This window comes from Sorex fumeus, unplaced genomic scaffold (genome assembly GCF_029834395.1).
Source record: "Sorex fumeus unplaced genomic scaffold, SorFum_2.1 ptg000098l, whole genome shotgun sequence".
NCBI lineage: Eukaryota > Metazoa > Chordata > Mammalia > Eulipotyphla > Soricidae > Sorex > Sorex fumeus.
Window position 1 is genome coordinate 87,573,438 of NW_026606155.1, and position 27,995 is coordinate 87,601,432.

The window sequence follows — 27,995 nt, forward strand, 5'->3', positions numbered from 1 at the left end:
TTGTACTTTATTCATTATGACTTAAGGTTTTTTTCCCAACAATCTCGAGCAGATTCACTCCAAGAGACTCAGCAGGTTGCTGAAGAAGCAGATGGTCAGTGCAAGGGCCCAGAAGGGTAGTGGCCATTGGAGTCCCCAGGCTGTGCTTCGACCTATCAGGAGATGGGGATTGAGGGACTAATTCACATCCTTCCCAGGCGCTCCTGAAATTTGGAAGCTATCTGCCTGGAGACCTTTCCTCTAGGGATCTCCCTGGATAGGTTCTACATGGACTCTAGCTCAAGAGGAAAGGGTCATGCTATATAGCTCACCCAGCTGTTCTGGGCTCTCCTTCCCCTCATGTTGGGCCCATGCCACTGCTCGCCGCTGCTCAGGACTCAGAAAGGCCATTTGCTCAGGAGTGACTGCTGCTGCCTGGACACTGGTGAGACTGGATAGCTGTGCAGGGTTGAACACCACCTGGGGGCGGGCATGGCTGGAATGGGTACACACTGTAGCCCATCAGGCACTGGCTTGCTTGTGGCTACCCCAGTCAGTGATACTTACAGCGAATTTAGGAGCAGGAATGACAGAAACAGCAAGAGGTGTAAGGCCTTGGATCTGTTCCCGCAGCAGAGCTGAAAGAGCCAGGTCAGGGATCCCAGCTGTTGAAGCAAGTGAGAAACGCATTCAGCATTGTCGTAGATTAGCCTGCTCCCTTCTCTTTCACACTGTAGAGTTCTCAGTCTTTCCAACACACATCTGGCCTCTTACCTTAATACCTCCTCCACTCCCACCTGAAGAATTCCAGAGTATTTCATCCATGGTATGGATGCCAGCCCCTGACAATTAGCACTGGCAGTAGTCCAGCCTCCCTACCTGCGATTGTGCCAATTTCAGTGAAGATCTCAGGCCCCCAGTCACTAACTGGGCCAAAACCTCCAGGCAGAACCAGAAGCTGGGCCAGAACCTCCAGCTGCTCCTCAGAGCACTGGAGACGCAAGTTGCCAAGGAACAGGGCTGCTTGGCTGCAGAATGAAAGAAGGGATATTCAACCCAGGGAGAGGTCTGTGGTCATAAGGAGGTAGAGTGGGCACAGCTGGCTTCAAGCGAGTGCCCTTCCTCCATGGCACCTCCCCTTCACAATCCTTTCCTCAGTGAGCCCCCCTTTGCCTTGGCACCTCCTCCCCTACACCTCCCCCACAGATAACCTAAACTCCCAGCTGTTGATATGCTGTAGTTCCTCCGGCCGCAGTCCGCAGAGCGTGTAGCCCAGCGCAGTCAAGTGAAGGAAGTCCAGGTGGCTCACGTGCCGGCCACTCTGCCGCAGGAAACTGGACACCACCACCCGGAGCTGGAGTGGCAGAGTGTGCAGAGAACAAGGAGAGAAGTGAAGTAGGTTAATGGGAGAAACTGGTCAGGGACGTAGCAAGTGCTTCTAGATTATCCTCATTCATAAATAAAATTGCAGGCTCCAAGAGCCACGGGAAAAGTTAAGCATCCACCTGAGGGGACAGCAAGAGAGGAGGCCTCCAGGAAGAGGCAAGAAGAATTATGTGTCCAGGGCCTCAAAGTGTATTAAAAAGAATCCTTAAGGCTGCTAATACTGGTATCAAGAAAAGTCAAAAGAGGCAGCAGGTTATGAGGTCCTGGGTTTGTTCCCTGGCACTGCAAAGAAAATAATATATATATATGGGAATTTAAGTGGGAGAGCACATGCCCTACATGTATAAGACCTTGATTTGTTTGTTTGTTTTGCTTTTTGGGTCACACCCGGTGGTGCTCAGGGGTTACTTCCTGACTCTGCACTCAGGAATTACTTCTGGCAGTGCTCTGGGGACCATATGGGATGCTTGGGATTGAACCCAGGTTGGCCGTGTATAAGGCAAACGCCCTACCTGCTGTACTATAGCTCCTGCCCCGAGACTTTCATTTCTATGAAGTGCCTGGGTTCCCAGAAACCAAAATAAAGAAAAACAGATAAAAGAATGGCCAACCAACAAATACATTAAAAGATGCTCAGCATCGTTAGTTATTATGGTTGTGTAAATTGAAACCACAATGAAATAGCACCTCATACCTGTTGGCTATTAAAAAAAAGATAACGACCTGCTGATATGAAAGTTGAGAGAATGTGTACGAACAAAACACCTTGTATACTGTTGTTGTGAACGTAATAATATAACCACTATGAAAAACAGTATTGAGGAGCCTCATAATACTAAAAATAGAATTATCATTCTATAAGCACTTCTACTTCTCAGAATATATCCAAAGGAAAAGAAAACATTAAATCCAAAAGATTTCTGCATCCCCATGTTCATCGCTGTACTGTTTACAATAGCCAAGCCATGCAAACAGCCTAGGTGACCATTGTACATATGTATGCAAATACAATGAAATATTATTCAGTCATAAAAACAAGAAATGTCTGGGGCTGGGGAGGTGGTGCAAAAGGCTGATCACATCCAAAGGCCCAAGCTCAATTCCCAGTACTTCATGGTTTCCTGAGTCCCACCAGGAGAGAAAATCAGCATTGAGCCAGTAGTGCTCCTTAAGCACCACCAGGTATGTCCCTCAAATAAAAGAGAGAGAGAGAGAAAGAGAATTCTGCCACTGTGACAACATAGATAATCCCTAAATTATGGATAAATCCCTTATCCATAGATAAGTCATCATGCTAAGTAAAATTTGTCAAAGTAAATAAGTATTGCGTGATCTCACTTATTATAGATAACACTGATAACACCGTCCTCCCGTTGTTCATCGATTTGTTCGAACGTCTCCATTTTGAAACTTGTTACTGTGTTTAGCACATTGAATACGTCACGGGTAACTTGCCAGGCTTTGCCATGCGGGCGAGATACTCTCGGTAGCTTGCCGGGCTCTCCGAGTAGCTTGCCAGGCTCTCCAACTTATTATAGAGAGTCTTAAAAAGTCCCAACAGATAAAAGCACAACTAACCAATCTCACAGGAAGAGAAACCAGATTTATAGTGATCAGAGGTGAAAGGTATAGGGGTAAGGGAGAATTGGAGGAAAGTAGCTAATGGCAGAAACTTCCAGTTATAAGATACTACATACATAATGACTGTAGCTAATACTGCTTTATGATATATAGGAAATGTATTAAAAGAGTAAATCTTGACAGGAGTAAATTCTGAACACAGCCCCAAAACAAAAACAAACAGAAAAGGAAATATTGAGAGTTTTCATCACCAGGAGAAAACTTGTTTCTTTCTATTCTTGTTTTCTTTCTATAACCTCTATATGAGAAGATGGAAGTTAGAGCAACCTATTATGTGATATCATTTCATAATACATATAAATCAAATCATCACCTTAAACATATACCATGATGTTTATCAATCATGTCTAAATAAAAAAATGAATTTTTAAAAATAATCCCCAAGGGATCAGAAAGATAATACAGTGGGTTAGGCGCTAGTCTTGCATGTAGCTGACCAAGGTTCAGTCCCTAGCACCCCATATGGTTCCCTGGGCCAGTCAGGAGTGATCCCTGAAATGAATGCCAGGAATTAGCTCTGAGAAAAACTGAGGGTGCCCAAAAAGGAAGACACCATGCAGGGCCACAGTTTAATATTCCTTGACCTTTAAATGACCCAGTGCCCACCCAGGTGGAATGATTGTTTGGCAGTAAGGCAGTAAGGCAGTAAGGCAGTAAGATGGAAGAAGAGATTACCTGGCCAGAACTCCAGCCGTCTATCTGCCCCAGCGTGCTCAGTACTCCCCAGTCCACCAGCATCAACTCCTGCAGCTCCCGTTCTCCTAGACCTATTAAGAGCCGACCCAGCTGCAGGATCTGCTCAGGACGAAATCCCCGGGGGGGACCCCACAACTAGGGGAAAGAGAGGAACAATGTAAATGGAAAAGGTACGAGAAAGAGCCAGCAGGTTGAGTGTTAGTTTTGTCTAAGACCTTAACTATGTAACTCTAGCAAAAAAGAAAAAAAAAAAGAAAAAAGTCACTCTACTTCTCTATCTTTTGTTTGTTTTCCCGCCTGTTAAATGAGAGGGTTTCATTAGGGTTCCTCTGACTCAGACATTATTAAAAGACATTATTATTTTCCTTTTATAAACTATAATAGGAAATAAGGGCAGACTAGTATGCAAGTCCTAAACTTTTATGTGCTTTCCCTGGTTCCTACTAAAATGTTGATGCTAAGATCCTGTTCCAGAGGTTCTTTAGTTAGTTTAGTATGTATGTGACTCTGTTGTCAGTATTAAAAAGAAAAGAGATGGGGCTGGAGCAATAGCACAGCGGGTAGGGCGTTTGCCTTGCATGCGGCCGACCCGGGTTCAATTCCCAGCATCCCATATGGTCCCCTGAGCACCGCCAGGGGTAATTCCTGAGTGCAGAGCCAGGAGTAACCCCTGTGCATGCCAGGTGTGACCCAAAAAGCAAAAAAAAAAAAAAAAGAAAAGAGAATTCTTTTCTCCTTATTATTACTATTATTACCCAGGGTCTCATGCAAAATTTGTGCTTTCCACTGAGCCTCATCCCAGCTTCCCAGATGATTTGATACACATTAAAGTTTGGTAACTTTTGCTCTAGTTCTTCCAACCTTTGCACTAACCTTCTTTCCTCAACATTTGTCCTTTTTAACTTCCTGCTCAGATTTTAATCCTTTTCATTCATGTTTTGTTTGTTTTTCATTTTGGGGCCACTCCCAGTGATACTCAGGCATTATTCTTGGCTCTGTGTTCAGGAATTATTCCTGGTAATGCTAGGGAAACCATGCGGGATGCTGGGATTGAACCAGGGTTGACCATATGCAAGGCAAATGCCTACCTGCTGCACTATCTCTCTGGCCCCTAAATCCCTTTCATTCTTTTTAGCTTCTGTTTCCCTACTCTTCCCCCCACTCTCTGTTCTCTGTCCCACATCATACCCATCCAAGTTCTTCATATTTCCCCATCTTCAAACCCGAATAATCTCTTCAGCCCTAACCTGCTTTGCCTTGTTCATCGCTGCCCGGAGTTCCTCAGGTCCAAGTCCTGTGTCCACCGAAAACAGTGCCAGGCAGTCCTCAAAATCAGAGAGCTCCATTTCTGCAATCTGGGCTGCAGACCAGGCTGCAGGGAAAGTGCCCCGCACATCTGCACAATCTGGTACAGGTTCTGAAAGGGAACAGCAGGGCCAGGAGGTGAGTGCAATGTTGAACTTTTCGAAGAGAAATATCTGGAGATGATGGGTAATCCCTCCAACCTTTGGAGGATGGGGCAGTGTGGACTGCTGGGATATAGATAGACTAGTGTGAGATTTATAGGAGTCTGGGTATTAGAGGAAAAAATGACAAAGCCTCAGTTTTTAGATGGAAGATTGATGGAGTTCTGCCCAAGAATTTAGAATGATATCACTGTCACTGTCACTGTCCTCCCATTGTTCATCTATTTGCTAGAGTGGGTCCAATAACGTCTCCATTGTGAGACTTGCTGTTATTGTGTTTGGCATATTGAATACGTCATGGGTAGCTTGCCAGGCTTTGCCATGTGGGCGAGATACTCTTGGTAGCTTGCTGGGCTCTCCGAGAGGGATGGAGGAACTGAACTCGGCTCAGCCGGGCAGGCTGTGCGCAAGGCAAATGCCCTACCGCTGTGCTATCGCTCCAGGCCAAGAATGATATCTACACTTTTTAATTTCTTTGTTCCTAGGGCCACATCTGGTGGGACTGGGGGGCGGGGGGGCTCATATCCTGTATAGTGCTTGGCAGTGCTCTGGGGTCACTCGTGGAAGTGCTCAGGAAAACTATGTGTACCAGGGCTAGAACCTATAGCTCCTGCATCCAAGCATGCTCTGCAGCTCCTTGATTTGTTTTTGTTTGTTTGTTTTGGTTTTGGTTTAGTTTAGTTTTGCTTCTTTGGCTCACACTCAGTGGCATTCAGGGGTTATTCCTGCCTCTGTACTCCTAGCTATGCTCAGGGGACTATAGGTGGTACTGGGAATTCAAACCAGGATCTCTCTGACCCCTTCAAGCCATCTCCTCAGTCCAGCCCAAGGACTTATGGCAGAACAAACTTAGCCCCAGATTCTTAGTCCACAGTGTCTTCTTCCTCCATCCTCAGCATCTCCCTAACTGCACACTTAGCCAGACCTAGAGATGAGTCAACTGGAGTAAGAGAACAGGAAAAGGAGACTTCTGAGCTTAAAAAAAAGGGAGTGTGGTGGTTACTGTTTTTAAATTCCCCAAGTTAAAAGAAGACTTGAAGCCTCTAACCTTCAGGTTTTCTAGGTGAGAAACACCAAGTGCAGGGAGCAGGGCACAGTGGACCGTGAGTCCAGATTCCAGACTTCACAATTGTACACCCCACTTCTCCCCTGCAAGTGGATGGACATATGCATGTTTGGGGGGGGGGGGGTTCACCTGGAAGATCATCCAAAGCAGGTCGCACAATTCCAGCAACCAGGGCCGTTTTCTTGGGAGTGAGCTGGGGCCCCCCACACATCTGTCCGACTCGGCTCCGCTCCCAGCTCTGCTGTTTCTCTAGGAGACGCTCCAGGGTCTCGGGGCCCAAGGCCTCCTACAGAACAAGGCAGAAGGAAGGTGGGGAGACCAGAGCAAGCGGCTGCAGCTCTGACTGCAGAACCTTCTCTCCTTCCCAGACATTTCCTTCAGACTCAGGCTGCATATCTGCTGCCCTCAACCTCCTTGTCCTTAGTCGCTCAGAGCCAGCTCACCAGTCCCCTCTGCATTCACTCCCTCCTTGTTTCCCCCACCTCACCCTGGGAATCAAGGAAAGAGCCTCAGCAGACAGAGTGAATAACAGGCGTCCAGCTTGCTCTATTTCATCCTGGCTCCACAACTCTGGTTTCCTGAGGGGGCATGAAGAAGATCAAGGGCTGAGATTCTTAGAGGAAGCAGGAAGAGGATATGCCAGGATTGGGGGCTCAGAGCTCAATGAATAGACCATCACTAACGATGGTGATTAAAAGGTGGGGAAGGATGAGTTGGAATCTCCAATGCCTGGAGGTCCATACCCGAGAACAGCTTCCTGGGACAGCAGCCAGCCCAGCTCTGTAGCAAATGGCTCCCCTAGGCAGAAGGCTTGCAGCTGGCTGAGATGGGCCAGTAGGATGTGGAGGGGAATCCGCCTTGTGCTCTCGATGCCCAAGAATCCAACCAAAGGGCCCAATGCCTCCAGCACTTCCCGTGAGACTTCTCTCTCCTTTGGAGCCTGGATGGGAGCATCAGCCTTGAAATAATGCACTTTCAACTCAGAGAACCAGATTCCAAACAAGACACCAAGATCCTTGATCCTCCCTCCCTCCAACTCCCAATTGGACACCTTACGCAGTTGACTGTCTTTGTTAGCTTTTTGTTACACAATGAATACAGTTAAGAGCAGACAGGCAGATTGGGAAGTAGAATCCAGTGAGGTTCATTGACACAGATTTTCAAGGTGTAGGACCCATAGAGCCGGGGCAAGAATTTCACAGATATTAGGCAATCCCAGGTCTGATCAGGTGGGTTCTCACCAGGTTTTGTAACACCTTCTCTGCCAGGGCTGCACGGTGCAGTGGGGTCAGGCTCAGCAGCTGCTCGGGAGCCCCCTGCACCAGCTCCACCACCAACATGACAGATTCATTGGACAATCTGTCCATCAACCGGACCCTGTAACAGTTTGATAGCAAGGATCCTCAGAGCTGAGCAAGCTGAGGGAGAAAACACCGAATGCCACATTCCTCAGAAAAGAGGACAACACCAAGCCAACAGGAACTCAAACTGAACAAGTCCCTAAATTCAAGTTCCACCACTGTGCTCAAAGGAAGAGAACAAAGGATGTGACCTAATTCTCGGGACCAGGGATGTAGCTCCATGGTAAAGTTTATGCTTTGTGAAACCCTGGACTCCATCCCTGGCCACCCCCTCCAAAATAAGAAAAGACATTTTCAGTCTTTCTGAAAAGAAATAACAATCCTACCTTATCCCATAGAATGAAAAGTCACAAATATAAATATAAAATACTACTTTTTTTATTTTCAAAGAGTTATTCACAGTAACTGATTACATTCAGCATTTCAACACCAATCCCACAACCATTACACCTCCCACCACCATTATTTCAGTTTTACTACCATCACCCAAGCCTGCCCCAAAAGCCGATGCTAAATAATTAATTTTGTTAAATACTACTTTTAAATGTTCTCATATTTGGCTAGAGAAATACAAAAGGGGATAAAGCACTTGCCTTGCACATCATTGACCCTGATTCTCTTCCTGGCACTGTATACCGTCCCTCTAGTACTGCCAGGAGTGACCCCAGAACAAAGAACAAGGAGTAAGACCTGAGCACACCTGTGTATGGTTCCAAAACAAAAACCAAAAGCAAAAGAACTATTAAATTGCCCTGACACAGAGGCAGGGTGGGGTGGGGGGATGGGGTGGGGTGGTGGGATCATTGGTGGTAGAGAATGGGCACTTGTAGAGGGAAGGGTACTTGATCATTGTATGACTGAACTGCAAACACAAAAGTTTCTAAGTCTGTAACTGTACCCCACAGTGATTCACTAATAAATATTTTTTAAAAAATGAACTATTTAACTTCCTCATATTATAGATTGAAAGACATTCACAGAGATCAAATGGTCAGGGTTTGCCCCCAATTCCCATTTTCCACAATGCCACTTTTCCTCCACTGCTGCAAAGTGGTTCTCTCCTGTTTGCAGTTATATAAGTTACATATATTTGATATGCTTTGTTTTCTCATTGGGCTGGAGTGATAGCACAGTGGGTAAGGCGTTTGCCTTGCACGCAGCCAACATGGCCGACCCGAGTTCGATTCCTCCGCCCCTCTCGGAGAGCCCGGCAAGCTACCGAGAGTATCTTGCCCGCACGGCAGAGCCTGGCAAGCTCCCCGTGACGTATTCGATCTGCCAAAAACAGTAACAACAAAGTCTCGAGATGGAGATGTTACTGGGCCCGCTTGAGAAAATCGATGAACAACAGGAGGACAGTGACAGTGACAGTGTTTTCTCATTAGATTCAATCTCAGCACCAAAGAAGAAAAGGAAGGAAGGAAGGAAGGAAGGAAGGAAGGAAGGAAGGAAGGAAGGAAGGAAGGAAGGAAGGAAGGAGATACCTATTTTACCCCTAGGTTTTTTCATATGAATCAAATGATAATGGTTCCCTGAGCACAGCCAGGAATCACTCCGGCATCACATGTAGTCCCCCGCAAGCACTGTCAGGGGTCACTTCTAAACATAGGGCCAGAAATAGCCCTTAAATACCAGCAGGTATGTCCTGATGACCTATGCATTTAATATAAATTTCCATGGATCTCATGTTTGTTTTAGGGTAACACATCCAGTGTTAGGGGTTGCATGCAATGGTGTTCAGGGGACCCTACAGTGCCAGGCAGGAATCAAACCTAGGAGTCCTGGTGCAAAACATGCATTCCAGAGCTAGAGCAATAGTATAGCGGGTAGGCCATTTGCTTTGCACACAGCCAACTTGGGTTTGATCTTTAGCATCCCATAAGGTCCCCTGAGCACCACCAAGAGTAATTCCTGAGTGCAGAGCCAGGAGTAACCCCTGAGCATCGCTAGGTGTTGACAACAAACAAAAACAAAACAAAGCATGCACTCCAACTTGAGTGGTATCCCTGGTATCTTAAATGGATTTTTGTAAGTCCTTTTTTTTTTATGATGTAAACATACATTAACTTTAATTAACCTGATAGTCTATTCACTACATTTAATAACAAAGATAATCGTTTTTGAAAATTTTTAACATTGAAGTTGGGGAATAGTACAAGGTTAAGGAACTTACACACAACAGACTCCTGTTTGATCCCTAAGCACATCTGGTTTGGTCCAACACACACCCCCCAAAACAAAAGAAAATTGTAGCATAAAATGTTTAATACTGCAGAATGAATATTTAGGAAGTTATGTGAAAATAAAAGATGTCAAAAGTCATGTGAAGCTAAAGCTAGAGTCTACAAGTCTTTAATTTTCATTTATGCTCATGCACTTAAGTGAAAATAACTCACCCTTCTCATCAATACGAAAACTTTCTGTGCTACTGATTAAACAGAAGAATGAGTTTAATAAGCAAATAGTTTTTAAGTAGAAAACCCTGTATAAAATTTTTCACAGATAATCTAGTAAAGTAAGAAAAATTATAACAAAATAACTGTGCTATCAAAAAGCATGTTTATCTATAGGAACCTCTACATTATTTTCAAGTAAAAAATTTTTACAGAAAAGTCTTTTTTCCTCCAAGAGAAAGTTAGTTTTCCATGGATTTTTATAAGTCCTTTTACCTAGAAATAACACATGGCATTCTGTACTCTAATGTTATTAATTCTGGAAAAATATCCAATAGTGCTACAGTCAAAATCCATGGAAAGGGCCTTTAAAAAACAGTAAATTGAATTGGAGTGATAATACCAAAGCAAGTAGGGTGTCTGCTTTGCATGCAGCGAACTGGGGTTAGATCCTTGGCACACTGTATGATCCCTCAAGTCCCACCGGGGCAATCTCTGAGTTCAGAGCTAGGAGTAAGCCTTGAGAACCACCCACAGTGGCTCAAAAACAAAAACAAAACAACAAGAAAGATAAGCCAACTGCTTTTTATCATTACCACAACCCCAGGATTAGCTTTTTTTCTACTCTGATTACAGTGGTTGGGGATGGGAGAAGAAGCCTATGAGTGAGAGAAGCAGAAACTCCTGAATCTCTGGGTTGGCAGGAGACTTAGGTTTAACTATCTTTTCTCTCTCGGCAACTCAGACTTGAATTTTTTCTACAACATTCCTGCTGAGGGGCCATTTTGCCTAGAGTTGACTACCTCTGATGGCTGGGAATTTATTACCTTAATATTTTTTATTATATTGTGAAAAAAACTGATTTCCATTTAATAGTTCTAGTCCAAATGGAACCATTTAAAAGCAAACCAGACTGAGGATATGGCTTAACCCAGGTATGCAAGAAACTTGGGTTCCATTCCCAGCACTGAAAAAAAACAAAACAAATGAAAGCATACCTGTCCTTTATACATTTGATAGTTCTTTGAATATTTGAAGGCGAATATCACACTTTTCATACATTCTATTCTGTCCCACGTGCTGAGAGCATAGTGCCCTAAGAAGATTCAATCATCTAGGGCAGATTAGACCACTGCCACCCTCGTTTATGTGTGTGTGTTTTGTTTGTTTTGTTTGGGAGACATGACCAGCTATATTCAGAGAGGGCTAAGGGGACCATATGGAATGCCTGAGATAGAATCCAGGATGGCTGTGTGGCCAGGCAAACACCCTACCCATTGTACTATTGTTTCATCTCTCTGCTGCCAGAGGTACTTCATCTTTATTAATGTGACCAAGCTAGTTGCTGGGAAGAGAGCACAGCAGTAAGGGAAATGTGCCTCTCTGCACAGGGACCAAGTTCAAGTTCAAGCATTGTGTGGCCCCCTGAGCACTGCCATTGTTACCCTGAACCCAAGTAATACCAGGATGGCCTTGGTGGGTATGCAGTAACAGTTGACCCAAATATTTAACCATCAGGGGTTAACCAAGAATCCCTGGGTATGGCCTCCAGGTCCCCAGAGCACTGCTTGGTACCCCCCCACTAAATAAATTAAATGATATGATGTAGGTTATATTAAGATTATTCATGAAGATCTATCGCTGTGTTCTCCCCTCTGCTGTCCCTCGTTCTGAGGGTTTGTCCATCAGTACAGAGAGCAACTTTGAACAGAATCCTCTGTTTGGGGGGTTATAACTGATGTCAGGGAGCAACAGACAGAAGCACCCTCACCTCTGGGACATTTCCTAAGGGCTGATCAATCCCAGGGTGAGCTTCCTGAGGATCCAGTATCTCCAGTGGTAGCACTTACGGTAAGTCCAGAAGGAGCTTGGTGTCTAGCCCGCTCAGTTCTGGCCCCAGGGTTGCTGGTTCTGGCTCTGGCATTGCCAGCCTCCTTTGTAGTTCTGCCCATATACAGGCCCTCTGGTGGAATAGAATGGGAGATGGGGTCAGGCCAGAGCTGAACATGGGAGCTAGGTTCTATATCCAGGGTCCCCTCCCTGCTCCCACACAGCTCTCACCAGGCTTCCTCGAACCCCAGTGGGCAGTTGATAGATCATATGAATCACTTCGAGGAAGTCTGCCATCAAGTTGATCTGCTGCAGAAACTCACAGGACATGCCCCCTGCCAGGGTTCCCAGAGCCCTGTGGATATGAGTGGGTAGATGCTCATTCAACACATGCCTCAACCTATCTGCTCCTTAATATTAATACACACCATAGGTACAGATATTCACTTCTGGTCATTTCCACTTTTAGAAATGCTTTTCCATAGATAATCTCATTGGCTCCCCCCAAAACAACATTGCTGGGGTGTTTGGGGGCGGGGTCTCCTGGTGATACTTATAGAGCCATAAAGTGCCATAGATTAAGCCCCAGGGCCTTGCACATTCAATGTGCAAGTTGAAACCTCAGTCCCAACATTATCAGTGCTTATCAGAGAAGAAACATGAAAATTTAATGAGGTCAACATTCCCAGCATTGTTCAACTATAAATGTGGTCAAGTAACACTAAAATCATGCACTTATTTATCTTCTTTCATTTGAGGAGGGGAGGGTCCTGGCTGTGCTCAGGTTTACTCCTGGCTCTGTACCCAACAATCACTCCCAGAGGTGCTCGGGAGACCATATGTGGTGCAAGGGATTGAACCAGATCAGGATGTGTGCAAGGCAAGCGACTTAACCCTAGTGCTACCTCTCTGACCCCATTTTAAAAGTTTTACACTTGCTTTTGTTTTGGGGACACACCCAACGCAATGCTCAGGGGCTGCTCCTGGCAGTGCTCAGAGGACCATGTGGTGTTGGATCCTTCAACACTCAGAGCACATACACGAGTCTCTGACCCTAAAACCATGTGTTTGAATTGTGGGGTCTTTGGGTCTCAAGGGTGTAGAGAAAGTGATGTTTAGTGCTACTCATCTGGTGGCTAGGAAAGTCACCTTGAATTAAACTAATAACTGAAAATGTCTACTGGGAACTCACACTGGGCCAGACACTGTATTATGCAAATTTTATTTTTTTGTCTTAGTTCTTTTCATCTTCACAACTACCTACAATGCAGGTATCATTTTAAACGTTTATCGTACAGAAAAAAAAAAAAAACAGAAACTTCGGCTAATTGACTTGCCCAAGATCACAAACAGGTGATGGGACCGAGACCTGAACCCAGATCTTCTGAATCCTCTAGATCAGTTAGGATGGAGAGTGGGGTTGGGTGGGGGCATGCAGGGGGCATTCCTGAAGAAAGGGCAGGAGAGTTAGGAGAGAGAAAGTCAGAAGAACAAGCCCAGGCTGGATACATGTGGCGCCCATCCCTAGATACCCCACAGTGATCACTGTGCCTGGTATAAGGTGAACACTCAGAACACAGGAGCGGAACTAAACTCACTGTTGCACGCTAGTTACTCACTGCAGATTCCTGAGGGTCAAGTTGGTGGGCACCTGCATCTTCTTCCAGAGAAACTGTGACTGTGAGAGAAATAAAGAGGGGCCACTGCCTCACAGCCATAACAGATACCATTCCCAAAACCGAAAGGGTTGCACCAATTCTGTCCTTGGATCCAGTTCTGTCTCTGAGCTTGTGGGACCGTGCCAGCCTCCTACTGTCCTAAATGGGGTGGGTGGGATGGGGGAAGAATAGGGAGAAGGAAGAAATAGTAAAACAAGTCACACTGTAAAGGGTCCTAGGTACATGGCCTCAATTAGGGCCCAGGGAGGGTGAGGGAGGAGGAAGAGAGTCAGAGAGTGGAGTTCTGAGGCACCTGGGAGCCGTTACCTGCTGCTCAGACCAGAGCAGCTGCCGGTAGCGCCTTCGGTCAGCCAGGAGAGCCGCAGAGTCCACCTGCAGCAGCTTCAGCGGGAGCAGTGGCAGCAGGCATTCTGGCCAGGTGGTGGGGACGGGCTGCTGGTGGGATGGGGATAGCAGTGCAGTGATGGAAGCCTCAGCCCTCAGTGAAGGGACCAAAGCTAGGAGAAGGTCTGGGCTGGCAGGAGGATCTGCTTCAGTGCCGCCCAGAGCCCTCCCATAGTCACAGTCAAATGTTGCGGCTTTTTAAGGCTCTTGCTGAAATAAATCCTTCCCCTTCCAGTCTTGGGCTCTTGGGCTGAAATTGTTGACCTGAGGGGCTGGAGCGATAGCACAGCGGGTAGGGTGTTTGCCTTGCATACGGTCAACCCGGGTTCAATCCCCAGCATCCCATATGGTCCCCCAAGCACTGCCAGGAGTAATTCCTGAGTGCATGAGCCAGAAGTAACCCCTGTGCAATGCCGGGTGTGACCCAAAAAGAAAAAAAAAAAGAGTTGACCTGAAAGATTTCTAGACCCTTTTGACATTCTAAGCTGGTATGAGGCGGGCTGTCCTGCACCTGGACCAGATAGGGCAGGTTATGCCTGAGTGGGCACCGAGGGAACCTAGACTCTCAAGACCAGCAGAGGAGAAGAGGAGGCTGCAGGGACCTATGAAAATGCCCTGGGTCATGGGGAGCTTAGCAGGGAGATCCCACACATACCTGACCAGGGATACACACAGCTGCACCAGCCCCTGTTGCACCCACTTTTTTCGCTCCATCTTTCACCTGCATGAGAAGTAGCAGTGTGTCTGTGAATGTATGTGAGCACATGGGCTTGTGTTTGCATTCATGCACGTGTGCATGTGCATACGTGTGACTGAGTGTATTGGGAAGTGGGGAGGGCGGGGAGGCTTTCCCTAGAGGGAATATGCTTTCCTGAGCCTAGGTCCCCATCCCTGCATAACTGCCCCCCACCCCCCATCTGGGCCCACTGCTGCCTTACGCGGAAGGTCTGCAGCAGAGCAGCTGTCTGGCAGGCTGAGAGGCGCGACAGTTCAGGGCCCAGGCAGGAACAGGCCCCCACCAGCACCCTCCGAGGGATGGCCTGGAGTGTCTGGGAGCTGAGGCCTGGCAGCAGAGGGTGCAAGGAGCAGAGTTCCTCGAGGGACATCTGGGGAGCAAGAGGGGCAAGAGGCCTGAAGAATGAGGCCAGGATGGTGGGAAGCTGGCCACCAGGGTGTGGCAAGGAGGTGCCAGGGAAGGGGAACTGAGGGGAAGGAAGGGGCGGACTTGGGAGCCAGGTAAAAAGAGCGAGAGGCCTCTGGGAGAGGTGGAAAAGTTGCTACTACTCACGTCATGTCGAGGGAGAAGCCGTCCAAGAAGCAAGACAGCCTAAGGCCAGGCAGGACAGGAAACGGAGCTCAGATCCCAGCAGCTAGGACCTGCCCCCCCCCCCCAATTGCCAGCTACCTCTCTAGACCCCTAGTGACCAGCATGGCTCAGGGTTGCTGATCTGAGGAAGGGGAATGAGGGGTGCCCTTTGAAACAGCCAAGGGGGCTTCGGCAGACCACTCTCTGGCCGGGGCTCTGGGAGCAGAGGATGCCAGCGGCCCACCTGGGCAGGGGTGATGCTGGTTCCCTGCAGGGCTGGAAGTAGGGCTCTAAGCTGCGGTTCAGACAACTCCTGCAGGAAGCGGAGACCCAACTGCGGAAAGAGGGGTGCCCAGACCCGCAGCTCCCGGGGGCTCAGCACTGCTCCTCCAGATGAACGCAAGACCCCCAGAAGTTCATATGCCACCTGGAAGTAAAGAAAGTTTGGGACTGGAGGGAAGAAACTAAGGTGGGGCAGGACAGGAAATCCCACTCTCCAATCCCACATCAGGATTTGCCAGGCCCAGAGCTCAGGTCTGGAACTGAGTCTGGACAAGGAGCATCCTGGGTTTGAGATGTCCATGTGGTGTCATAGACAAGACTGGGGCAGGACCAGGAAGGGGGGGGGGTAACAGGTAAGAGTGGCTATGACGTGAGGAGGGAAGGTCTCAGGAGGCAGGGGAGAGGGGGGAAACTGCTCCCTTTGTGGTCAGGCTTGGCTGAGATGACTGAGCATGTGGTCCACACAGTCCCGGGAAAACCTGCAGCCAGCGGGGCCTGCACCAAGGGCCTTACCCGCCCTTGTGGGCTGAGAGTCCCATTCGCAGCACATTCCAGCAGACCCCGTTCCACCGGCCCCATGGGATCATTCAGTGGTACCAGGCTCTGCAGCTCCTCAGGGCTCAAGAAACAGGCGAGAGGCCCCAGCCTGAGGGAGGGCATAAGGCTGGCCTGGGGGGCGGTCATTGAGGCTGGTGCTAGGCAGGGATCATGTGGGGACATGGAGTCGGCTGAGAACCAGGACTCGTGGGCAACATGAATAGCCTTTCCCTGGACCCCACACAGCTTAGGGTCACTGCCTACTCCCTTGAAGCCCTGCTTCCTTCCTAGAACCCCAACCCACCATGGCATCTGGTGCTCCTCTCCCCCTGGATCACTGCCCCCCAGCCCCACTCACCTGCGCACCTGCTCCTCCCCATCCTCCACACTCTGGTTCACCAGACTGCGCAGCACATGCCGGGCATGTCCTGGCCCAAGACCCGCTGCTGGCCAGCTGTCTTCCAGGGCCTGGATCTGGGAGGGGGAGGGTCAGCGCAGGTTGGGGTCTCCATGGAACACTAGGACAGGCTTTACTAGAAGAAACGCCTCTGACAGACTCCCATCCCCAGCAGAAAATGGGGTGGTCAAGCCCAGGGCAAGATTCTCACACCTGGTGAGGGCTGAGCTGCAGGAAGTTCTCCAGAGGGAGGTGGGGGAGCAGGGGCAGCACTGCCCACAGCAGCTCCTGGGGCCAGGCGGGCACTTCCCCAAACAGCTCCGGAGCCAGCAGTCGCCTGGCCAGAGCCTCCTTCTGCTCAGGCCTCATTTCTGGGCTGTAATCCCGGATGGCAGCCAGGCTGGAGAGAGGAATGGGTATTAATGGGTCCTCAGCCCTGTTCCAAGCTGTGTCCTGGATCTGCAATGCGGCTCTGCAACGCAGCTATGGCATGCAGGAAGGAGACTGTCCCTGGTTTGAATGGGTGGGGACACTGGTTCTGACAGAGCCAGGAGGGGTAGTGTGGGATCCTTACACGCTGTCATTGGCCAGAAGGGATGGTGGGAAACGCATTAGGTCAGAGACGGCCAAGAAGGGGATGAGTGGTGACAGGTCAATGAAGAGCTGGGAGGTGAGGCGAGGGTAACGTTGGAGCAGCAGAGCTGTCAGGCGACCCAGGGCTTGCTCCTCTGATGGTGGGACCTGGGGGCATGGGGGTCCAACAATGAATGATGAATGCTGGCTCTGGAGATGCTTAGTACCCTGTCCACCCCTTTGCATAGGTTCCTCTGTCCACTAGAGCAAGCCCTCTCTGCACAGGGGACTCTGGATTCCTTGACTCCCTGTCCTGCCCTTTGGCCACACACACACACACACACACACACAACACACACACACACACACACACACACACTCAGGCCCCCTCGGAACCCACCTGCAGCTGGGCCCAGGAACGGTGCATGAGTGTCAGGAAGCCCTGAGCAGCCTCCGTTTCTGCTGAAAGCACAAGCTGCTGGAGATTTTCTGGAGGCATGTGCAGATACGCCTGCGAGCAGAAGGGTACAGCTCACGGGCCAGGGCAGGACCCTCAGTTGGTACCCAGCATCCAGTCCACTCTGGGCTGTAATCCCGGATGGATCCCTCTCACATTACCTGCATCAGAATCTGCAGGGCCCATACACTCTTCTCCCTCTGGAGCAGATCCCACAGCACAGGCTGGTGGCGAGACAGACAAGAGGCCAGGAGAGCTTCTCCTCTGTCCCACCCGCGGCTGCTGCCTCCCTCCGCTGTGATGGCCAGGACGCATTGTTCTTCAACTGAAGCTGGGGTGTGTGTCTTCTCAAACAGTAAACTCCTTTAGGCCCGGGACCATGTCATCTCTGTAGCTGGCTCCATAAATACTTGTAGATCTGACCCAAATGACTCTGAGACAGTCTAATCCCATTTCACTGGTCTCAGCACTTGGTTAGCCCTGACATGGGAGTAAATAATCTTCCTGTACCCTACAGAACTGAATATAGCCCCTTACACAGAGTACAGGCTCTAGATGAATGAAATAGGGTTTTTACAAATTCTAGCCCCTTCTTTCTACAGAGGAGAAATTAAAGCCCAGGAAAGCTAAATGAAGTTACTTGCCTAAGCCCATGCTAATTTGTGACATAGCTGAACCTACAATTCAAATCTTTTGAATGTTTCTCAGATCTGCCCTGTTTCCCCATTTCTTATTTTGCCATCCTTTCATTTTTGCTCCTTGGGGGCAGAACGAGAGTCCTCTAACTTGATCCCTTTGCTTTCTGGAGCAGAAACAGGGTGAAGCGGAGTCAGAAGGAACAGTGAAATCACAGTAATTGCGTGGTGATGTCTCGTGGACCATACTCAGCCCATACTATTTCTGGTGAATCCTTCATCACCCTGACAATGTTCCCATTATCCCCTCCGACTCCCCATTTACAGAGGAGTTCTTCCAATATCCATCACAGAATTAAGACAGGAACATCGGCCTGACTTCAAAACTCTAAGTTTGGACCACTCTGCACTCTCCTCCACCTCTCCTGCCACAGGGAATTCCTCAGAGGGGCCCTTCCCTCTGTTCCAGGAAGTTCCGCACTGGCGCATCACTCACACTGAAGCAAGACAGCAGCTCCATTTTGCTTAGGCTTGAGTGCTGACTGCCAGAGGGTTCAAAGTCCAGCAGGGCCGCCTGCTCTTCCTGCTCCAGGTACTCCCCGACTGTCCGCAGCACACTGTGGCGGCCCTCGGGGCGGAAGGCATCCCAGAAGGAGCAGTTGTCTGGGAGACTGGAGAGAAGCAGGGCCTGCCCAAGCATCTCCTGGGCTTCGGTCCCTCCGGCCCCAGGACCCAGGAGGAAGGTCAGCAGGCGCAGGAGATAGTGGAGACGAGTAGGGTGGGCCAGGGCTGGCACAGATGACTGACAGCGTGGCAGCTGGGAGAGCATGCCAAGTAGGAAGGGGCCAGGGGTCAGGCAGAGCGGGGAGGGTCCCAGGGGTGGCAGAGAGGGCAAAAGAGGGCCTAGGAGCCCTTCTAGGAAGCAAGTATCATTGCCCCCACGACTTATCCTGCACTGACCTGCCAGCCAAGGCCAGAAGGGCACGAGAGCCTTGTAGATGGTATCATTGGCACAGACCATCATCAGAAAGCTGCCCCCCTCTGGGCAGCGCTCCCCACAGGGTCCTCTGTGGCAGGGTGGGGAGGCGGTGACGTGTGGGGTAGGGCCCTGACACACGTGTTGCACCCATGCCTGGTTGCTAGGGGGCACGGCCTGCAGGCTGGTCTCCCCACATAGCCGCTCAGCCCATAGAGTCTCATTCTCCAGGAAGCAGCCCCAGAAGATCTCTGGGGTGAGGGGAACAGGGGGCAGGCCCTCGGGGCAGCTGGTGGGGGGTGGAAGCAGGCCAGCACAGAGCTGTTTGACCAGGCGGCGGTTGGGGCCAGACAGGGCTGAAAAGGACAGGTTGCTACAGATGGCCTCCAGGAACTCATCGGGAAACTGGTCGTGGCAGGCCTGGAGCCAGCCCTGGGCGCCGGGGGCCCAGGAGACTGCATACCACACGGCTGTCTGGCAGACAGCGATGGTGCTGGGAGGGGGCTGCGGGGTGGCAGGCTTGGCATGCTGGCACAGCAAGTGGATGGAGAAGTTGGAAATGCTGTAGGGCGGTGCTGGGCCCGAATGGTTCTCGCAGAGGGCCTCCACGGAGATGGCGCGTCGCTGGCGAGGGCTGACGTGGGCTGCGGGCTGGGCAGCCCTGGGCAGAGGCACGCCCGCACTCAGGCAGTGGAGGAGGGCAGGGGCTGGGGGCGGCGATCCAGACAGAAATCCCAGTGCCTGGACATCCCAGGAGAGGTTGTGCCGGACACCCCTGGGCATGGAGGGAGGAGCAGGCAGGGTGTGGTCAGTTACTCTTCCCTCCAGCTGCACATTCTGACCCTGGCCCAGAAGCCTCTAGATGGGAGGGCAAGAATGGGCTTTTCCAAAAGTGAGGCCCCTGGCCATGGATTACTGATTTAAATGCTGGGGAGAGGGCATGATGAGCTAGAGCTCCAGGACTATTAGAGTCCCTTCTAGCCCCTGATCCCTTTCTCCTTTTACCTTTTCTTATATTATAAAAGTGTATTTTATACTTTCAGGTATAAACTATAACTGTCAGTTGACCAGATCAGGAAATCTGTCCAGCAACTGAATATAGCTGGCTGTCTCCTGACACTGTTGCACTGAAATTATAAGTGTAAGAATCCAGCCTCCTCTCCCCACCCCCCACCCCCGCACCCCCCATTCAGTTTTCTTGTTTTCGAGCTACACCTGATGGTGGTCAGGGCTTACTCCTGGCAGGACCTGGGAGACTATATGTGGTGCCTGAAATTTGAACCAGGACTAGCCACATGCAAACCAAGTGCCTTACACACTATTTCACCTCTCTGGCCACAGAAATCCAACCTTGTTCTTTCTTTCAAACCCCATCTTGCTTGGCTAACATTCATAAAGCACGGTGTGTCCTAGTGGAGTTACGCTCAGAGTAGCATCTCATTTTTTTTTCTTTTTGTGTCACACCCAGCAATGCACAGGGGTTACTCCTGGCTCTACACTCAGGAGTTACCCCCGGCGGTGCTCAGGGGAACCATATGAGATGCTGAGTGTCGAACCCGGGTCAGCCACGTGCAAGGCAAACGCCCTACCCTCTGTGCTATTGCTCCAGCCCCTCATTTAATTTCTTATCACAACTCTACGGCAGCTACCAGCATCCATATTTTGTGAGAGAGGAACTGAGGCATTGTATGAGAAAGGAATCTGCTCAAGGTCATAGCTGAGACACCAGCCCAGATGGTCTCATTCCAAAACTACTAAATCACGCCCCTCTGTCAGCTTCCTCTTATTATTTTTTTTTTTTTGGTGGGAGGGTCAAGTATACCTGGTGATGCTCAGGACTACTCCCAGCTCTGTGCTCAGTGTTACTTCTGGTGGTGCTCTAGGGACAACATGGTTCTGGGAATTGAACCAGGGTCTCCCATATGCAAAGCCTGCGCTCAGCCTTTTCCTTCCCTGTTGGAAGCACTCTCAGTTACTCACCATAAGAGCAGCTGCTGTAGGTTGCCTAGGAGGGAGAGAGCAGGAAAGAAGACTAACCCCCACACCTCACCCCTTCCCACTCTGCCACAGCCCAGCCGCAGCCCTGCAGTACTCACCTCCCTGACACTGCCCATTGGTATCAGGCTCTGGTTGGCCCAGAATGGAAAAAACCTCATCCTGCAGGGAGTGAGTGACACGGAGGAGCCCCTCCTGGAAGGCAGCATAGAGGGGGGCCCCAACAGTGCGCAGCAGACCTCCCCAGAGCGCCTCCTCTGAGCCCAGCTCCCCCGCGGGGGTGAGCAAACCCAACAGACCCTGCAAAAGGGGAGCTGGCTCCCTCCCGTGGAGGTCGGTGGCATTGGCGAGGTCCCGGCTGGGCTGCACCTGCACCAGCGCCTGCCAGCGCGTCCCCTCCAACAGCAGCAGCAGAGAAGGAAGCCAGTCGGCCTGCAGGACACAGTCTGGGGGCCCGTCGCGGCTGCATGGGGGCCGGGTGGGAGCAGGAGGCCCTCCAGGAACTAAGGCTCCCAGCAGGACTTCTGCTAGGCCACCTAGTACACCTGCCTGGTGGCCCAGGAAGTCGCGGGGGGTCTGCTCCCGCCCCAGCAGGGCCAGCACGTCCCCCAGCAGCCCGAGCATGGGCTCCCAGTCGGGGCTGCCTCTCAGCGTCACCAGGAAGTCGTGGAGGCGCAGGGCGGGGGGCTGGAGGGGCAGCAGCGGCGGCTCCCCCATGGATGCCTCCCCCACCCGCCCTGGCTCGAAGGAAGAGGAAATGTTGGCCAGGAATGCGGAGAAGCTGGAACGGCTGAGCGACCCCCGAGGCACCTGGTCCAGGGTGGAGAGCAATGACTTCAGAAAGGAGGGGAAAGAGTCCAAGGCCTGAGGCCCTGGAGGAGCCCGTGTCACTGGAAGGAGAGAAACCAGAGGTCACCAGAGCCTTGTCCCTGCCTGCAAGTCACTTCATTTTACTAACCCACAGTATATCATGGTCTACTTTTTCCCCTCCCCTGCCAACAGAGCAGGTGCCCAGAGGCTAGTTCCAGGATAGTGCCTGGGGGGGGGGGGGTGGTTCAGGGGGGTAGGGTGTTGCTGGACCATGTGGTGCTAGGTCTTCATCCCAGGCCTCCTGCACTTCAAGCTCTTTCTCTAGCCTTTGATCTGCTTTTCTTTTTTGTTTTCTTCTTGGGTCATACCCAGCGATGCTCAGGGGTTACTCCTGTATCTGCACTCAGGAATCACTCCTGGCAGTGCTCAGGGAACCATATGGGATGCTGGGGATCGAACCCAGGTCAGCCGGATGCAAGGCAAATGCCCTACTTGTTGTACTATCACTCCGACTCTTGATCTGTTTTCTTAACTCCCATTCCCTGGGTATGACCCTTGGCTCTAGTTGCTGATGCTTTTTCTTGTTCCTTTGTTGCCTGCCCATTGTGCTTATCTCTACATTCCTTTTATTTGGGGGAGGAGGGAAAGGGTGTGTGTGTGTGTGGGGGGGGGGTTACTTCCCAAGCAGTGCTGCAGGATACCAGGGCTCTAACCAGTGGTGCTCAGGAAGCCATGTGGCACCCAGGACAGAACCCAGGGCCACTGCCCATGCTGGCATATGTTCCAGCCCTTTGAGCAGTTTCCCTGGCCCCTCTGTCACTCTGCATATTCTTCAGCCTCTTACTGCTGACCACCCTCTTCCCCCAGCCTTGCTCCTGGCTCCTCTCACCTGCACAAGACAGCAGCAGCAGCACCAGCAGGGGCCAGAGGCTCGGAGCCATATTTCCAGGTAAGCGCTGGTCCTAGAAGGGAGTTCTGGTTCCTCTCACCTTTTGTGGGACAGCCAGGTGAGGGGAAGCACTGCAGGCCGTCTGCGTCTCCACTGACACCGTAATGTGGTCTTTCAGGAAACAATATCTGTAACCTGACAGCAGGTTTGTCACCTGAGCCACTGAATACCTGATCCTTGGTCTAGGGAGAAAGGTGTGCATCTGTGAGAGAGATGAATGATAGGGGATCCCAGGGGGCCCTTGGAGGAGCTCATGAAGAGAGTTTCACTTGGAGCCAGGATGCAGAGAGGTATAGGTAGGCCTGGACATACAACTGGAGACCAGGGGTGTAATTGAGGTGAGGGTAGGGTGTCTGCAGAAAATAAAAAGAACAATCAATAGGGCTCAAAAAGGTTTTGAAAAGCACATAGGGCTTGAGGGAATCCAGGAAGAAAGAGGATCGGGGAGAAAGGAACTGGGCATCATGGGAACAGAGAAGAGAAGCTGGAGCACATGCTGGCATGCACAGGACTTCAGTGAAATCCCTGGCTCTACATGGCCTTCCAAGCACCCCTACAGGGAGCCCTCTTGGTCCCTGAAAGCACTAGAAGGCCCAACAAAAGAAATGTGAATTGCAAAGAGAGAAAAGGAATGAAAATTAAGGTCTGGTCTCAGGATGGGGTGGTTCAGAAAAGAGGAGGGCCAGAAAGAGAGCTCAATGCAGAGCATGCATTGAGAAGACAGAGGTAGAGAGAAGATAAGAGTTCCATCTGTGACATGGCCTGGTTCCCCCAAGTGACTCCTGGGCACAGCTGGGTGTGACCAAAATAATTTTAAACATAATAATTACAAAACAATTGTAATTATTGTTTACAATTAACTTTTAACTTAGTACTCAGAATCACGTTAAAAGCTAGATAGAACTCTGGAGATCATATAGATCAAACCTTCCATCTGTTTTCCCTTTTCCAGTACTAGGCATAGTGCTTAATGCTCACACAAGCCTGGCCTGCAAGAGCCACATCCATGGCCTAAACCTCCCATCATACAGAGGCCAAAACAACAGTAATAGCTGGTAAGGCACTTGCCTTGCATGCAGCTCTCACGTATTCAATCCCTAGATAGCGCCTGAGCACTACCAGGAGTGATTCCTGAGTGCAGGGCCAGGAAAGTAATCCCTGAGAATCACTGTGTATGGCCCCAAAACAAAACAAAACAAAACAAAAAAGAATGAATGAGAAAGAAAGAAAAAGAAGGAAAGAAGGAAGAAGAGAAAAAGAAAGAAAGAAAAAGAGAGAGAGAGGGAGGGAGGGAGAGAGAAAGAAAGAGAGAAAGAGAGAAAGAAAGAAAGAAAGAAAGAAAGAAAGAAAGAAAGAAAGAAGGAAAGAAGGAAAGAAAGAAGGAGGGGAAGGGTGTGTGTGGGGGGGGGGAGAAAGAAAGAAAGGGAAGGAGGAAGAAAGAGTGAAAGAAGATACTTTAACCCTGACCGGATCCCTGAGCGTAAAGCCAGGAGTAAGCTCTGAGCACTGCCTCCCAAAAAAACTAAAAACTGACAAGGAAAAATCAAGTTAAGGAAGGAATAGTCAGCAAATGCCTATAACATCATGTTTTGAAACTTTAATGTGCAGATATGTATGTTACTTGATTCACAAGGCTCAAAATAGGTCCTGAGATGCTGTGAAACTTACAGGTGAGAGGCCAGAGCAACAGCACAACAGGTAAGGTGTTTGCTTTTCACACGACTAACCTAGGTTCAATCCCCAGCATCTCGTATGATCCCCATGCACCACCAAGAATAATTCCTGCATGCAGAGCCAAGAGTAACTCCTGGCATGGTCAAAAAAGAAGGTAAAGGTAAGGTAAAGGCCCTCCCGTTGATCGTCGATTTGCTCGAGCGGGCCCAGTAACGTCTCCATTGGAGACTTTGTTGTTACTGTGTCTGGCATATCGAATACTCTCGGTAGCTTGCCGGGCTCTCCGAGAGGGGCGGAGGAATCGAACTCGGGTCGGCCATGTTGGCCGCTTGTAAGGCAAACGCCCTACCCGCTGTGCTATCGCTCCAGCCCTGAAAACTGTCACTTTTGCCTGAGCACTGGGCAGCACTGGGATTTGAACTCAGGACCTTGTATTTACCAAGCAAACTCTTTAAGCCACTGAGCCATTCTCTGGTCAAAAAAGAAGAAGAAAAAAAAACTCACAGAAGAAATTTGAAGCTAATTTGCTGGTTTTATACCATACTTTGAGCAAAGCTACATAAAGATTCTGCATAGAGTCCATCTACTTTGTAACACTTGTAAAATTTATTAAATTATATGTATACAAGTGTGTAAACATAAACACATATATAATCCTCACATGTTGATTGCTAATGTGTTTTTTTGGTGGTGGTGATATAAGTTTTGGCCATACCCAGGGTTTCTTGTGGCTTACAACTGGCTCTGCGCTCAGGGAGCACTCCTGGCAGTGGCTGGGGAGCCAGAGATTGATCCTGGGTCTGCCACATACAAGGTGTCTTACCCACAGTACTATCTCTCCAGCCCCTCCATGCACAACTTTAAAAAAATGTTTATGGGCTGGAGTAGTAGTACAGAGGTTAGGGCATTCGCCTTGCATGTGGCCGAACGAGGTTCTATTCTCAGCATCCCATGTGGTCACCTGAGCACTGCCAGGAGTAATTCCTGAGTGCAAAGCCAGGAGTAACTCCTGTGCATCACCGGGTGTGACCCAAAAAGCAAAAAAAAAAGTTTATGACTTATTATCAGTAAATATTCATACATCTAATTTATATATCTGATGTATAGAAATTTCTCAGACAAATGGGGGTTATGATTGGGAAAAATTTAAGAAGCCCTGGTCTAAGTAATGGCTAGGAAATGGAATAAAAGCCCAAAAGCAGGTGAAAACGATACCTGCTTAAATTAAAAGTTGCACAGGGAAGCAATATTCATAGCCAGTGGGTATAACCTTTTATGCCTGGATTGAAAACTACCATTAGGCAACTGAAAGAGCATTTCTCAATGGTTACAACACTAACAGTCCCTGGCATCTTCTTCTCTTTCCCAGCCCCAACTCCAGAGGCCTTGAACCCACTGGTGAGAGAAAGGCTGGACCTCAGACTTACTTTATTTATTTATTTATTTATTTATTTATTTATTATTGGGCCGGAGCAATAGCACAGCGGTAGGGCGTTTGCCTTGCACGCAGCCAACATGGCCGACCTGAGTTCGATTCCTCCGCCCCTCTCGGAAAGCCTGGCAAGTTGCCGAGAGTATCTCGCCCACACAGCAAAGCCTGGCAAGCTCCCCATGACGTATTCGATACATCAAACACAGTAACAAGTGTCACAATGGAGACGTTACTGAACCCCGTGACATTATTATTATTTTAAATGAATCACCACTGTGAGGTATTGTTACAGACTTACAAACTTTCGTGCTTACATTTCAATGATTGAGTACCCATCCCTCCACTAGTGCCCATTCTTCACAACCAGTAATCCCAGTATCCCACCCACCACCCCCACCCCACCCTGCTTCTGTGGCACGGCATTCCCTTTTGCTCGCTCTCTCCCTTTGTGTGTTGTGGTTTACAATAGAGGTATTAAGTGGCCATCATGTTTGGACTATAGTCTACTCTCAGCTCACAACTCCCATCCTGAGTGGGCTCTCCAAACACCCTTTACTTGGTGGTCCCTTCTCTATCCCAGCTGACTCTTCCCCCAGCACGTGAGGCCGGCTTCCAAGCTGTGGAGTAATCCTCCTGGTACTCATCTCTACTATTCTTGGGTGTAAGTCTCCCATTCTGTTACTTTATATTCCACAAATGAGAGCAATCTTTCTATGTCTGTCCCTCTCTTTCTGACTCAATTCACTTAACATGATGCTCTCCATGTTGATCCACTTATATGTAAACTTCATGACTTCATCTTGTATTTCATTGTGTAGATGTACCAAAGTTTTTTTTTCTTTTTTGCCAGTTATGTAATATATATAAGATAGCTTTTTAAAAAAAAAATTTATTAGGCTGGAGCGATAGCACAGCAGTAGGGCATTTGCCTCGCACGTGGCTGGCTCGGCTGACCCAAGTTCGATTCCTCTGCCCTGCTCAGAGAGCCCAGCAAGCTACCAAGAGAGAGTATCTCGCCTGCACTGCAAAGCCTGGCAAGCTCCCTGTGACATATTCGATATGCCAAACACAGTAACAAGTCTCACAATGAAGTTACTGGTCCTGCTTGAGCAAATCGATGAACAACAGGAGGACAGTGCTATTAGTGAATTACCATGAGGTACAGTTACAGACTTACAAATTTTTATGTTTGCATTTCAGTGATACAATGGTCAAGTACCCATCCCTCCACCAGTGCCCATTTTCCACCACAAATGGTCCCAGCATGCCTCCCACCCCCACCCCATCCCCTCCACCCCACCCTGCCTCTTTGACAGGGCGTTCCCTTTTGCTCTCTCTCTCTCCTTTTGGGTGTTGTGGTTTGAAGCAGAGGTATTAAGTGGCCATCATGTTCAGTCTATAGTCTACTTTCAGCCCACATCTCCCACCCTAAGCAGGCCCTCCTAGCACCCTTTACTTGGCGGTCCCTTCTCTATCTGAGCTGCCTTTTCCCTCAGCTTGTATGGCCGGTTTTTAAGTTGTGGAGTAATCCTCCTGGTCCTTATCTCTAATGTTGTTGGGTGTTAGTCTCCCATTCTGTTATTTTTCATTCCACAGATGAATGCAATCTTTCTATGTCTGTCCCTCTCTTTCTGACTCATTTCACTTAACATGATACTTTCCATGTTGATCCACCTATATGCAAATTTCATGACTTCATCTTTTCTAACAGCTACATAGTATTTCATTGTGTAGATGTACCAGTTTCTTTAACCAGTCATCTGTTCTCGGGCACTCGGGTTTTTTCCAGATTCTGCCTATGTAAATAGTGCTGCAATGAACATACAAGTGCAGATGTCATTTCTACTATACTTTTTTGCATCTTCGGGATATATTCCCAGAAGTTGGACCTCAGATTTTAACCAGAGTGCAGAGCCAGGAGTAACCCCTGGTGTGGCCCAGAAGAAAACTGACAGGTGAAGCCAATTTGCTTGTCATTATCCTACAATGCGGGAAGGGTGGTAACTATAGTGACAAAGTCAAAAAGAGTCTGACTCAGGGGGCCAGGGAGATGGCTCAAAGGGCTGGAGTCCATGCCTGACATGTGCTCTG

At 49.3% G+C, this 27,995-nt stretch overlaps 1 protein-coding gene across 1 annotated transcript; it reads right to left on the reverse strand.

Moving 5' to 3' along the window:
- Positions 1–54: 54 nt before the first annotated feature.
- On the reverse strand, positions 55–22,790 carry STRC (stereocilin). The gene is made up of 29 exons (XM_056133977.1): positions 22,739–22,790; positions 21,141–21,929; positions 21,025–21,049; positions 18,565–19,819; positions 17,595–17,657; positions 17,377–17,487; positions 16,978–17,144; positions 16,617–16,803; positions 16,365–16,480; positions 15,983–16,115; positions 15,432–15,614; positions 15,170–15,208; positions 14,820–14,987; positions 14,537–14,602; positions 13,804–13,932; positions 13,438–13,496; positions 12,050–12,173; positions 11,839–11,951; positions 7,476–7,611; positions 6,978–7,174; positions 6,722–6,812; positions 6,364–6,520; positions 4,950–5,119; positions 3,682–3,837; positions 1,191–1,333; positions 859–1,007; positions 547–644; positions 312–459; positions 55–152 (listed from the first exon to the last, which is right to left on the reverse strand). Exons 1-29 carry the CDS (start codon positions 22,788–22,790, stop codon positions 55–57), a joined length of 5,322 nt encoding a protein of 1,773 aa, XP_055989952.1.
- Between the last annotated feature and the right edge of the window lie 5,205 nt (positions 22,791–27,995).